This window comes from Diadema antillarum, unplaced genomic scaffold (genome assembly GCF_040938485.1).
Source record: "Diadema antillarum isolate AM-2024a unplaced genomic scaffold, OU_Dant_1.0 seq00000754_RagTag, whole genome shotgun sequence".
Taxonomy (NCBI): domain Eukaryota; kingdom Metazoa; phylum Echinodermata; class Echinoidea; order Diadematoida; family Diadematidae; genus Diadema; species Diadema antillarum.
Window position 1 is genome coordinate 723,690 of NW_027271647.1, and position 14,085 is coordinate 737,774.

General features: G+C 39.9%; 1 protein-coding gene across 1 annotated transcript in view; it reads right to left on the reverse strand.

Annotated features, from left to right (window-relative positions):
• LOC139738568 (krev interaction trapped protein 1-like) overlaps nucleotides 1-14,085 on the reverse strand; it is a 54,499-nt gene that overhangs the window by 8,982 nt on the left and 31,432 nt on the right. Inside the window, exons 4-5 of the mRNA XM_071649188.1 lie at nucleotides 11,702-11,836; nucleotides 2,490-2,552 (exon numbers count right to left, since the gene is read on the reverse strand). Of these exons, the coding sequence (XP_071505289.1) occupies nucleotides 2,490-2,552; nucleotides 11,702-11,836 (198 nt within the window). The remainder of the gene's footprint in view (nucleotides 1-2,489; nucleotides 2,553-11,701; nucleotides 11,837-14,085) is intronic.

The window sequence follows — 14,085 nt, forward strand, 5'->3', positions numbered from 1 at the left end:
TTCATCGCTTCCTTCGTAAAGGCAACTACGCCCAGAGAGTAGGCGCTGGTGCACCAGTGTACCTAGCTGCTGTTCTCGAGTACCTGACCGCTGAGATTCTGGAGCTGGCCGGCAACGCCGCACGCGATAACGCGATAACAAGAAGAAAGAAAAAGGAACCACAGCCAGGGCATTAGATCTAAGCCCATGCATGTATATATTGACTGACTTGATTTGATTTTACTTGATTTACTGCTTTTGAAATACTGATGAGTGTATCATCATCATCAATAGCTCAGAGTGCAAATTCCAAGCGATAAAAGTGATGCGATTTAAAGTCTTTTTCTACAAGAACAATACATGACAAACTTATGAGCAACACACCAATCACATACAAAGTAGCAAATATTTGTTGTTTAGACACGATGAAAAATATGTATAAGGTAGTAAACTTGAATAAAATACCACATACTGCTATTGAAGCATGGATGTCTGTGCAACATCACTTTCATTCTTTTTCCTGGGTTTTTTGAGTTAACATTCCCTCGTTTTCATATCAAGGAGAAAGACACTCTTTTGCAGCTTTAGCACTCTGCATGAATTAAAAGAACTGAAACAAAGCAACTAATTCTCCATCTACCAAGGATGGCTAAGACTGCACACTTGATTGTTTATTGGCAGTCACAATAAAATTACTAGTTTTATGAATGCATGTAAACATCCAAAGCCGTTTTCACCTTCTTTCTTTTTCTTTTGGAGTGAAGACAACAGATAGGAAAGAAATGGAAAGTGGTGAGCTACCATCATTTTTTTTTCTTCCTATCTTACAACAGACCAGGGGGGTGTTTCATAAAGCTGTTCGTAAAGTTACGAACAACTTACGAGCGACTGGTGATCAGTTCTTGTGCTGAATTATGGAAATTCTGATAAGTACAGCACATTAGAACTGATCACCAGTCGCTCGTAAGTTGTTCGTAACTTTACAAACAGCTTTATGAAACACCCCCCAGGTCTGAACTATCCCTTTAACCCTTGGCCTAGAGGATCCCACAGGAACACACACAAAGTTAACAGGAATCACAGAGTCTCGTGGGAACAGTTTTACTGACAGGCAGATCGGCTGGCTGCCCAACAACTAATATTTGGAATCAGCTTATAGTTTGTTCTGTTTTGTTTTTTTGTCACAAATTCAATATGTTGTCTGAGTTTGCATCGGCTGATTGCCAGTGACATTTCCTTTTGTCTTGCTCATTTTCCGACAGCATCATTTCATTTTGCTAAGTACTTAACAGGTGTAGAGCGTTATTTTATTTCTTCCCCTCAGAAATTATGACTATTGTTTCATGCCAATAATCACGTCCTACGAGTGTATCTTGGCAGCCGAGGAGGGACCCGGATTTTGACCGAAGTGTATCCCCTATCGCAAGAAGAACCTGAAACGCATTTGTTGATTTCCAGATTTAACAGAAACTAGACGTATTTTGCACCAGCAAATGTACTCTGCAAACGGCTTGAACACATAAACGGGACGGATTTCTGAGGCGCTGGGTGATATTTTGTCATTTGTGGAGATTAATGTTGTCGAAACTATTTGCGTTATGATCTCTCGCCACCCACTAACGTTTCCTCTCCAGACCGAACAATACATCGCGTCCAAATTTTCGGGAGATTTCTGAGATTTTGTCCTGCCCGTGGCTAAAGACGACATCACTTCATAGACAGGATATTGCAGACAAACATAAAACCGCAACTATAACATTCAGGCAGAACGAAAAAAAAAAAGAGGAAAGAAGAGTACGCTTCCCGGCTCCAGGATTAAGACCTGTTGGGGTAAGATGCACAGCAAATGTTGAAGGGTTCACATAACCCTCAGTAAAAAATATTTCAGACTTTCTTTCTTTCTTCATTTTTTGTACAGCTTTGTATTTTTACCTATGATATAAAAGAAATTCTTGAATTGTTTACTCTTATATTGTCAAAACAATTTATACTTTCATATCTACACATATCCGGTTTTTTATTGATTCAAGTTCTAAATCTTATCGTATTTTGCATTCGTGTTTGTTTCAATTCAGTTACAAACCAATGATTATAAATGATTACATATATCTACATCACAATATTTCTTAAGGGATCATTTTCAATAAGCCTACTTTGTGCTTCTCATGATTCCACCACTATCATATTTGACACCATGTATTTTTGTTTGTTTGTTTGTCTGTCTGTTTGTTTTTAATGCAAAGTTTGTAAACCAATTATGAAAGTGGAAATAAATGAAATGAAATGAAATGAAAATACTTTCATCCCTTGCACACTGCCCACACATGTTTCTCAAACAGGATAGAATTTGCCATAATAGCAAGATTATATGATTACCAGCACATAAAGTGTTGCTGTTGTTGTGTGTGTGTGTGTCTGTATGTGTGTTTTTATACCACATTTTGCATGACATAAAGATCTTTACAAGGATTTTGATGCTGGTTGTATAATGCAAGTTATTTTGTACTCACTCTGTGTTAGGTGAACAGTTGGGATCTAGCAGAAGTGTCTTTACTGCTTCCACATGGCCATTCCTGTGAAGAAGTGAAAAAAAAAAACAAGAGGAACACATGCTTTGTTTATTGATCACATTTTGAAGCAACTTGCTAATATGTAAGTCCTTTTTTTTAACATGAATCTTGTGTGGTAGAGGTATGTTCTTGCTAATATTAGAAACATGCAGATAAGAATTAATGAGGCATTAAACACCATGGAAATTTGATGGCATCGTTCTTATCAATGAAATATCACAACAGTAATATACTGTAAAAGTGGAAATTTTTGTGCATTTCGCGCAACCAAACGCTGGCGTGAAAATAAAAGCACGCGAATATTTTTGCATGCCATATGTTCCAGTAGTTAATATCCTGATTCCGCAGAATCAAAAACATGCAAAATCCATCCTATCCAGCCGAGTGCGAAAAATTACTCGCGCAAAAATATCCACTTTTACAGTACCGCAGTCATTCACCTGGTATCATTTTCAATTACAAAATATCATATTTCTGGCTTACAATGTGCATGTAGTATCCAACAGGAAAAAAATACATCAAAACAAAACATGAGAAATACACGGCTGTACAATCGGTGGTATTTCTTGACAAGATTCACACTTGTCTGCAGATTTTGTGCAAAGTTTGAATTACAATGCTATTATACCACAGTATTTTGCAATGTCTGTGTGCACAACACACAATACCACGCGAAATATTGCGGTATTTTATCGTCAGTGTGAATGCACCTATTGAGTGACTGCATAATTGTAAAACAACCGCATAGTCAGGCTTATCTGCCACAGGTGTGCAGGTGTACAGGTGTGCTTCATTATGACAGTCATGTCCTTGGCAATGTCATACTTAGTGGTTTTAGAGTGACAAGCAATAAAAGGGTAACACATAATACCATGGAAAGAACTTGGAGCACCACAACGTGATAGAAAGGAAACAATAATAAAAAAAAAACAGCAACACAGACTTCCATGGGGATGGGGGGGGTGGGGATAGAAAACTCTGTGGCAAAATGTTACGTGTGAAGTATTATACCCATCAAGATCAAGCTTGTCTCTGCACGTCAAGTACGAAGGAGAACTTGTATCACACACAACGTGGAAAACATGGGTCTCTGCGACTCCAATCAAATTCTTCACCCTGCGCCATACCTGCATTGTCTGTATGTCAGTTGCCTAATGAATGAACGAAGGGTGAAAAAGCCTAGTTTGCCATGACGATGTGTCAGGGCATCCTAGTTTGCCATGACAATGTGTCAGGGCATCCCATTTTGACAGCACAGATTTTGAGATGGTGCAGACATCACTAAATATCAATTGTGTCTGCGTCTCACGGAGGCACGGTACTTTCGCAGTCATGACTACCACTGCACAGAGTGTGCTCTGCATTCTGTATTCGCCGAATATTTTGCAAGGTTTTAATTTTTTCGCGAATTTTGTGAGTCAGGTGCTATTCGCGAAATCAAAGAAACATGATAAAATTGACTCTGATCTCGATATGAAGGTGACGTATTGGTATGCACATTTCTCCGTTCAGTTCAGTACGCCACGATCGCGAATTTAACCACTCGCGAAATCATCGGGAAGTCCCGATTCACGAAAATTTAGACTTGCTAAATATATGGCGTATACAGCACTCTGCCATGTACAAGAGTATTCATTATATGTGTAAACTAAAACCTATAGCAAAAAGTTTTAACTTTGCAAGCACTACAGCAGCAAACATTAGATGCTCACAGCTGACTGTTTATAGCTAAATTGTTGCCATGGTGACTACAACTATTCTTAATTGCACATGATTAAAAAAAGGACATAAATAAGGAGCAATGATAAACACAAAATACAGTTTAAGAACAAAATATCCTGTAAATGATAGATCTAGGTATGTAGAAACAGATGAGCATGATGGATGAAAGATACAACTTTGCATTTAACAGAGGAAATGATTACTTAAAGAACATTTTGGCTTTCAGTACTTTTCATGCTAACTCAGGTATCCTTGAAAAAAAATGTGTTTAGATAGTTCTATGGAAGCACTGTATAAAAGTAACAATGAAACTTTGCAAATTGTAATTTTGATTTCCAAAAAGGCACACCTACATTGTAAGTATCTGTGGCCATGTCTGCTTCTGCAGTAAAGACCAACAATTTGGTCCCCATACTAGGAATTTAGGAAGCGGGAGGAGGCTGGGCTCAATCAGAGATTCTCTTGCCAAACTTATTAATAGTATTTTTTTTTGTGTGTGTGCATTTTCATGAATAATTTCTGCCACTTCCTCTGACGTCATTTAAGTATGACACAGTAAGACAACAACAAAAATCTGAATACAATATTTAACAAAGCACAAAAGGTCTATTCCTTCATTTTGCTCGACATTGTGGCCTCATTTATCTAGTATGTAAAACTAATCATTAATACATGCATCACAGCTGGCCACCGATGATTTTTTTTTTAAATTTAACCAATTTTAGCAATGAAATGAACGTTGTATGTGCTTTGCACCAAATGTTCTTCAGATAAATTCATTCATTGAGAAAAGGTAACAACTGACTTGTCACAGAAAATGATCAGCTGGTTCAACAGGGAACAGTGAAAACTGATAACTCAAATTTCCCACTGCATCAAGAAATTGCTTCCGCATTGTTGGAAAACTTACGAGCTAAAGATGTACTGTAAAACATGATATATTCGCGGCATGAATTTTTCGCGAATTGGAACCGACAGCCTTTTTCGTGGCATGAAATTTTCGCGAAGTGCCACTGGCGTTCAATATATATAGTGTAAACAAGGACTTTCGTGTGCATTTTAATTTCGCGAATCTTGGCGCTCGCGAAATTAAAGTGCACGCGAAAATTCCTCGTTTTACAGTATGTGCATATTTGCTGACTTGCACTTCAGTTTGTGTTTCATGGCATTCTTAAAACCTGCCACATCCATAACCATGTCCATGTTACATAGGAAATACACCAGACATCTGTCATAAAGATACAGCCACAAGAGACGGAACTGCTTAGATTCTGGCCATGAATAGCCATGTGCCTGATATTCGAGTGCATTTGAATGTGTGTCTGTTTGTCCAATTGCGTACGACTTTATCGTAAATGCAAGCATGCGCAGCAATCTCGTGAAAGGTAAGAGAGCACCTCCTAATGTTGCAGACCTGTAGGTCCCCATGTCGAGGGGTAAGTCCCACACTGCAGGACTTTCCCCTCCGAAACCATAGCGTGGATGTTCACTGGGACTTGTCCCCCCCCCCCCCCCCCCCCCCCCTCCCCACGAAGCAAGTCAGTCCGGGAACAAAACTTGGAGGGGAGAGTGGCCATGGGCCGTAAACGATGGCACCCAGCTGTATTCATCAAATGTGCCTGTGCATGACTTCTGGTTTCAAATGTGCGCATGCATGACGTCTGGTTTCAAATGTGCGCGTGCATGATGTCTGGTTTCAAATGGCAGGGCTCGCTCCAAAACCCTGATTTTCCCTGCAGCTTGTGGACAGTCAGTCATAATAAAAGATAAGATCTCTGGTGACTGTCCCTCCAACCCTGCGTTCACATTGTCCCCCGCGCCACGGGAAAGTCCCGAGCTGTGGAACTTTCTCCTCCAAAACTATAATGTGAACGCTCGCTGGACTTGTCCCCTCGTCCCCCGCGAATCAAGTCGGGTACGGGGACAAGATTTGGAGGGGAGAGTGACCTTGGGGCGAAATTGATAGCGTCCAGCTGTGGTCATCAAATGTGCGCATGCGCTATGCCTGGCAGAGCTCGCCCCAAGCCCCAATCGCCCCCACAGCTCGGGGACAGATGAGATACCAATGTGAACGGTCAGTCGTAAAAAAGATAAGATCTCTTGAGGCTGTCCCCGCAGCGCGGGGGACAATGTGAACGCGGTGTATGAGTCTGATGCGGCAATGGGGGGGGGGGGGATCCAATGTGAATTCGGGGATTGTTGTCTTAAAACACTACTCCTCTATCTCAGCGAACTTGACTCCTTCCCCCAGAGACACCAGCGAGAGTGGCAGGTGTGGAATGAAAGATAACAACCTGCTACAAGCTGATAGCCCTCTGTTAACACCTAACCCGTCATTTCTCTCTGGGAGAGTTGGGGGGGGGGGGGAGGGGGAGGGGGCCAACAGAGAGGGAAAGGGAGGAAGAGGGAGGGAAAAGGGGGCGGAGGAGAAAAGGGATGTCCCTTGTGGTGTGACCACATGCCAGTTATCTGTCAAGGACAGATACACTGTACCATCTGGTTATTATCTAATATACTTTATGTGTTCTTTTTAAGAAGAAAGACAAAGAAGAAAGATACCTTTGTTAGATGGGAGACTTTAATACCCAAATTAGGCCAGAAAGCAAGGAGAAGGGTTCAAATTTTCCTATGGCAGATGACATCATTCACTGATGTGTCATCATTACTTTAGTTCTCCTCTCAAAGACAGAATATACTGTTGAAGTGCTTCATGTTATATATCATATATGATATGATCTTACATTCTGATGTGAAGCCATAATTGCCAGTTCATCACATTATTACTAACATTTTACAGATTTAAAAAAGATGAGATATGAAAAAAGAATGACATCAAAATCAAGCATATGCTTTACAAATGAAATTGCTCGATGACCAAGAAATACCATACTGTAAAACACAATATTTTCGCGGTATGAAATTTTCGCTAATGGGAGCCGACGGCCCTATTCGCAGCATGAAATTTTCGCGAGCTGCCTCAATGCATATAGTGCAGACAAGATCTTTAGCATGCATTTTAATTTTGCGAAACTCAGCTCTCGCGAAATTCGGGAAATTAAAGTGCACGCAAACATTCCTTGCTTTACAGCATATTGTGTGTATATATGTCATATCCCTGGAAATATCGAAGTTATTTCAATTGGCACTAATAATGTTGACACAGTGCCAGATCTGTGAAAATTTGACCCTCAAAAGGTCAAATGTTTCCAAGATCACTCCAGGATAAAATGAATATCATTATCCTACATTGTACCTGGTACATGGTCCTCTAGATGAATTGAACAGTTTTACATACAAAATAGCAACTCTCATTTTCATTTGTACATATATTGTAAAACGAGGAATGTTCATGTGCATTTCAATTTCACAAATCTCGCAAGACCCAAGGCTCACGAAATTCAAATGAAAGCGAGAGTTCTTGCCTACACTATATGCAATGAATGTTAAAGGCAACTCGCGAAAAATTTCATGCTGCGAAAAAGGCCGTCGGCTCCAATTCGCGAAAATTTCATGCCGCAAAAATATCATGTTTCCCAGTACACTGATCAAATACAAAATATGTTTCTGTATAAAGGCAAATTGTGTTGGACAATGGGAAATAGTTTGATGTGCAATATCTTGTCACAGGCTGCCGATGCAAAACTGATATCATCCATATTTCAAATTTGCCAGTCACACTGTCCAGACGAAACTGCAAACATTGTTTCATCTCCTTTGTTATTGACATTATAGTACGCTTTCTCATAGTGTTGCTTGTTCGTTTCTTTCTATTAGTGCCTGGCATGAAATTAAAGTTGTCAGGTGGCCAGTCTACCTCACAGATGTGAGAAGGCGAAGAAAAAAAATTTGACCCAGTTATGACAATACCCTTGTGGCATGCATGCACGCTTGCATTCTACTGAATGATGTCAAAAAAGGGGGTGGGGTGGGGGAGAGGGAGGGATGGGTAGGGGGGTGGGGTGCTCTAGGAATCTAGGTGTCATGAGTCACAATGAATTGAAAGGGTGTGTGGGATGATGCTTCAGGTTTCTGATCGACTGATTTGGCCGAGGGTCTGGCGGGGAATACAGACAGCAGATCCCTTGTGTGAGTCGTCTCATCTGCCAAGCCTTGTTCGAAAGATGGCATTTTATTATCAGAGCAGCGAGGGCTGAATTTCAGTTCAAAACAATGACTGCATTCTTACAGACCATGAGAAATTGCACAAATCCCTTTAACCCGTCGAGGACGGACTGATCTTGCTATAGCATGCATTTCCCGTAGACACCTGCCTGAATATTCTTCCAGCTTCCTACGAGTGCACAAACACAGCAACTTCGACTCATGTAGAAGACTTAATAGATCTTTGGACCTAACGCAAACAATTGGAATCATATTCCACATGCTTTCTCAATGTGTCACTGTTTATAAATTGACTCATTGACTTCCGCTTGAGACATCCTCCTCATTGTAACTTGCAAACATGTATCATCACCTTTAGAAATCATCCAACATAAGACAATTACTGGAGGAGTTTGGAACACAAAAGAATGTTCCATCTAAAGAGTTTGAAATTTTGTGAAAGACTATATAACAGGTATCTCCCTACAGTAGCTTTGTAAAGCCTTTCATAGTTTTAATGCATTCTATGTATTCTTAACAATGATAGTGATAATAAATCTTTGTCATACCAATCTAATTCAAAGTGCTCCAAAACAAATTGCATCAACTTTTCAACCCCCCCCCCAAAAAAAAAAATAATAATTATAAACTTTCGAAGAATCCTATACTGACTACAAAAAACAACAACATTATTTTAATGTTTGGTGTGACAGTTGCCAGTTTGTTAATTATACAAAAATTTCACACAGGGAAAACATAACACAATGTTATGCCCATGGGCAAACATAACAAAAAAAGGTCTGACTACCTTCACCCAATCTCTGACTGAGTATTTTACCAAGGAGCTGGATTTTACTAACCCACTCACTATATCACTGCGCATGTACACCCTGTAGCTATTAAACTCGGGCTAAAAAATAACAACTTAAAACATCTAGGCCTACTATCAATACAATCCCTACATAGCATTGTATCCACCATTCGTACAAAACCATGATTGATTGTTTGATAGTCTGTTAGTGATGAGTCAGTGTTTTCTCCAGCGCATAACATACCTATGATCTGTCACACCCTAAAAACGCCAGTATAGGGACTTGTCAAAAAGAGTCCCTCTGATACCCACTGTATGGACACACACCATGTGAGAACATGTGTTTTCATTTGAACACGTGACGCCCGTGATCGAGCGGTCGGGTAGCAAATTGAGTTTGCTCGGCCAGCCGAAATGCGGCCACATCTTTCGAATGTCAAAACGAAGCGACATGTAATCTATAAAATGGCTGTTGTCACGACTTACATATTCTCTGTAGCCGAGAACTGTTCATGCATGTCTGATTGAACCCATTTGTTGGGCTACCTATCTCAATGTATGCCCCTGGCTAAATTGTAATAGCCTCATCACATAGATGTACAATGTATGTCAAACGAAGTGATGCTAACAGTTGCTACAATGTGGCATATTCTGTCTCTTCATGTCAAATTCCACCTGTTTGCTATCAGCTGCCTTTACCTCTCCCATTACCACAAACACCTGCACTGCTCAAGAAATGTCAATGGCATATCAAATTATCATCCCTTAAAGGGTTAACAAAGACTTCCAAATAAGTATTTTTCTTTTACCAAAAACTTGGCTGGTATACTGCAAAAGCAGAAACTTCTGCATGAATAACCTTTATCTTGTTTCATTTGTTCAGTGACTTTCACTTGTTAATGAGTATTTCTGTACAAAATTGTGCCTCCAAAAATACTCATATGAAACTACTTTGGCATTATTAAAAAAAAGGGGGGTCAAATAAATGACAATTATCAAAACTGTGAAATATGCACTTGTCACACATGGATGTGATTTGTCAAAACTATCAAAACTCCACAGAAATGTGTTTATGATTACATGTTTTTTGGCATTTCAGAAAGTCGTTTCTAACCCCATTTTTCAAAACAGCTTTGAGTTGTATCAACTGCCCAGATATCCCTGAGAGTTGTTCAAACCTTACTGCTACACCAGAATTGAATTGATAATGCACCCAAATTGTCACTTGGTTTATAGCTCTAATGGATATCAATGAAGTCAGACCTTAGTTTATGTACTGCCTGTTGATTATCCTGCTCAGCTCAGCAGGTGCATACAAAGACACAGTAGTGTGGGCATTCATGGGTGGCTATAGATTCATTCCCTGCCCACAGGGCTACATTTGGAAACCATAAATAGCACTGGTCAGCGAATATAAGCATCGAAGCATATGCTCATCGGTAATGGTTGACTAAAGTCAAGATTCTTCGGCTGTGTGTGAACTGGTTACAGCTCGTTATTCCGAAGGTTCGTTATTCCGAAGGCTCTTCAGTCCGAAGATTCCTTATTCCGAAGGTTCGTTTTTCGGAATTTCATTTTCGGATGAACAAATCTTCGGAATAACAAACCTTCGGAATAACGCCACAAATGTTCGGATTAACCAACCCTTTTTCATTTTCGGATTAACGAACCTCTAGGTATAGGGAATTTGTGTGTTTCGGATTAACGATCCTTCGGAATAACGAACCTTCGGAATATCGAATCTTCGGAATAACGAACAGCACCCGTGTGAACTTACACAGAGATCAGTGAATTAGTTGTGGACAATTCCTTATGGGGATTGTCGACTCTACCTGGTGACTGAACTGGGCCAGCCTTCGCACTCCATGCTGTTGCCATGCTACCAGGTCTTTAAAAAAAAGAAAGAAAAAAAAAGAAAGAAAATCACAGGCTTAACCCGTTGAAGACGAGTCCCAAGAATACTTGGGCAGGTGTCAATGGGAAATGTGTGTTATACGAAAATCAGTCCGTCCTCAACGGGATAAAGGTGCATGGTCGCGGTGTTTTAGTCAAATGTGTACGCGGGCGCACGGCGCAAGTTTACTATAGAGACCTACACAATGCTATCGACTCCTCTTTGACGCTTACGCTGTGGCCCACTTCCCCGAGTCCGAAGAAGTCCGATCCACTGTAGTCAGTGGTCCAATCACAGTTCGGCTCATGATTCGGCTGAGGGGGATGACAGCTTTAGCAAACGTCTTTTGTGATGTCATAATAACAAGCACATATGCACACACCCTGGCATTACTACAAACTGCGCGATGCGCAGAGAAGACAATGAAGGCAACATTACTTAGCAACACCTACGCACTTTACTCTTGATGACAGCTCAACTTCGGTAATCTTCGTATCAATGCAGTATCATCAACAGCGCCCTCTACACTACCGGGACCATGCACCTTTAAGAGGGAATGAGGAGGGAATGGGGCTTTCAAGATGCCACAAGAGAGGCAGTGTCTTGGAAGGAGCCGCATCTTACCAGCAGGCATAGTGGAGAGGAACCCACAGGTGGACGTCTGGCTGGTCGGCCGGGTAGCCCATGTGGAGGAGCTGCCTCACAGCGTTGGCGTTACCCTCGTAGGCGGCACTGTGAAGCGGGTACTGGTCCACCCAACTGTATAAAGGGGAAAATGCAAGAGTGCAAAAGAATAGGAGACATAGAATTAAATATATCTGGTCAACCCATTGATACAAGTTTTCTCAAGCCTGTCACTGATTGACATATCATGACTCACAGCCAGAAATTGAGGGATTAGTTTTGTTTAAATGCATGAAGGGTGTCCAAAAAAGAATTCAAAAATTAACAAAAGATCAAAAATACTCTTCACTCATAAGAATATTTCTCAACTTGTCAGCAATAGTTTTGATTTGCTTCACAGTAAAAAATGAAATTTATCCTGTACAGTATATATTCCTTTACCCCTTCGAAGACTAGTCGAGAGTATAATCTGGCAGGTGTCTATGAGAAATGAGTGTTAAAGTAAGATCAGCTCTTCCTTAACAAGTTAGCATTAAGAATATTACGACATTTGAGTTTAGACCACTGTTTCCCTCATTTACTACAAGGAAAAAAATCTCACTGATCTTAAAAAGCATTGTTCACAAGCTACAAATCAAAATTGTTTTTTAATCTCACATGAAACTTTCAAACAAAAGCATGAATAATATAATGACCAAATTTTGTTCTGATTTCACTAGTTCATATTTTCAATACCAGCCATCCATTCATTCCCCTGATTGACCTTCAAACATAAATTTGACAATAAAGCTCAATGTACACAGCAAGTTGAAGGGTAATTGTGACCTTTTATCAAAACTCCCCATGCTCAAGATGTTCACTCTGTGTGTGCAAAATGCATACATGATTTTCAAATGGAAACACAGTGTGCCAAGTAGAAGTGACTAGCAGACCATTTACCAGGAAAGATGGGGAATCCATTTGACTATTGATCAATATAATATCATGAAAACATTTTTGTCATCTGTGTGGGTGAACAAATTCTGGTGTGGGAACAAACCGCAAGTATAGATTTCATAACTCGGTGGTATGAACCAAAAAGCAAATTGAGTCATGTACATGTACGCATGCACCATACTGAGGAGGATATGATTAAACTTGTTCAATCAATTATCAACCAAAGATAACCATAAAAACCTCTCTTGCCTAAATTCACAGCTGAAGTGAAGCATAATTCTCTAAAACCTACATAAATTGAACACAACTCTCCAAAAGAAATGGATGCGCCACTGAAAGGAAGTTGAAGACTGCACCAAATTTGGTTTTCTGCGATCAAAGGAAGTTTTGCAAATCTTTTTTTCCTCTCCAATTTTTAATTTTTTCTCTTTCTTTTCTGCGGCAGGGCCTCAGAATCCTGTCTGCAGGGAAATTGCGATAACTGCCCGGAATATCCAAGCTGGCGTTTTCTAAATTGATTAACCCAGATCGCATAAATTACATGTACGCGCCAAGAGAGCCTTTCCTCCCGATAAGATCAGAGTTGGCAAAGGGTTTGGTGTTTCAAGGATAATCATATCATCACTGTAGTCTATGAGGGAAAGGTGTGTCTTTCTTTCTTTTTAAAGCTGTGGTTTCCCCCTTTAACCTCAATAGGTGTGATCGACACAGGAATGGCTTTATCTTCATCTTCATCCTGTTTTTTTCTTGATGGTCATTGGTCTGTTAATATAAGCCAATTTGATACCTGTGGTCAACAGACCTCACTTTCGAGAAACAAACGTATGTTAAAGAAAGTTTCTCGGAACAATTCATTGTTAAAGAAAGAATGTCTTTATCCAGATTTTGTTTTGAAAAAAAAAATGAAAGAGAAGATGAAGATTAGTGTACAAGCAAATAAGAGATTTGTATTAATAAAGGGGTGACATCATCACTCAGTTTAATTTGCATTATACCAAGTTCTAATATCACTGTGCCAGTAAAGCATGGTACAACTTTACCACTAAAAGTAACCTTCTTCATTTGTCTGATTTTCATGATATGTTGACTTGAAATGGATTTTCACTTCAATTTTCTACATTGTATGCACGAGAACAAAATTCAATCACAAATATGAGTATGTTACCTTGAAACAAAACAAAAAATATTCATATATATCCACAAAATCTGTGAATGTTCACACTTGTTGTTATCCCACATTGATGAGCACACAAGAAGTGAAAAAAGATTAAACCAGGGAGGTGTTACAGAGATGGAGTGGCAACTCTTCGTAATTCATGCAAACACATGTTTGGGTTCAAGGCGTTACAATGGGATGTCTAGCATTCCACTACGCTTTTAAGTCATGCTCGGCACCACTCTAGTTGCAAGACGAAGTTCGGAGACGAAGAATGCATTTCACCTTTCGT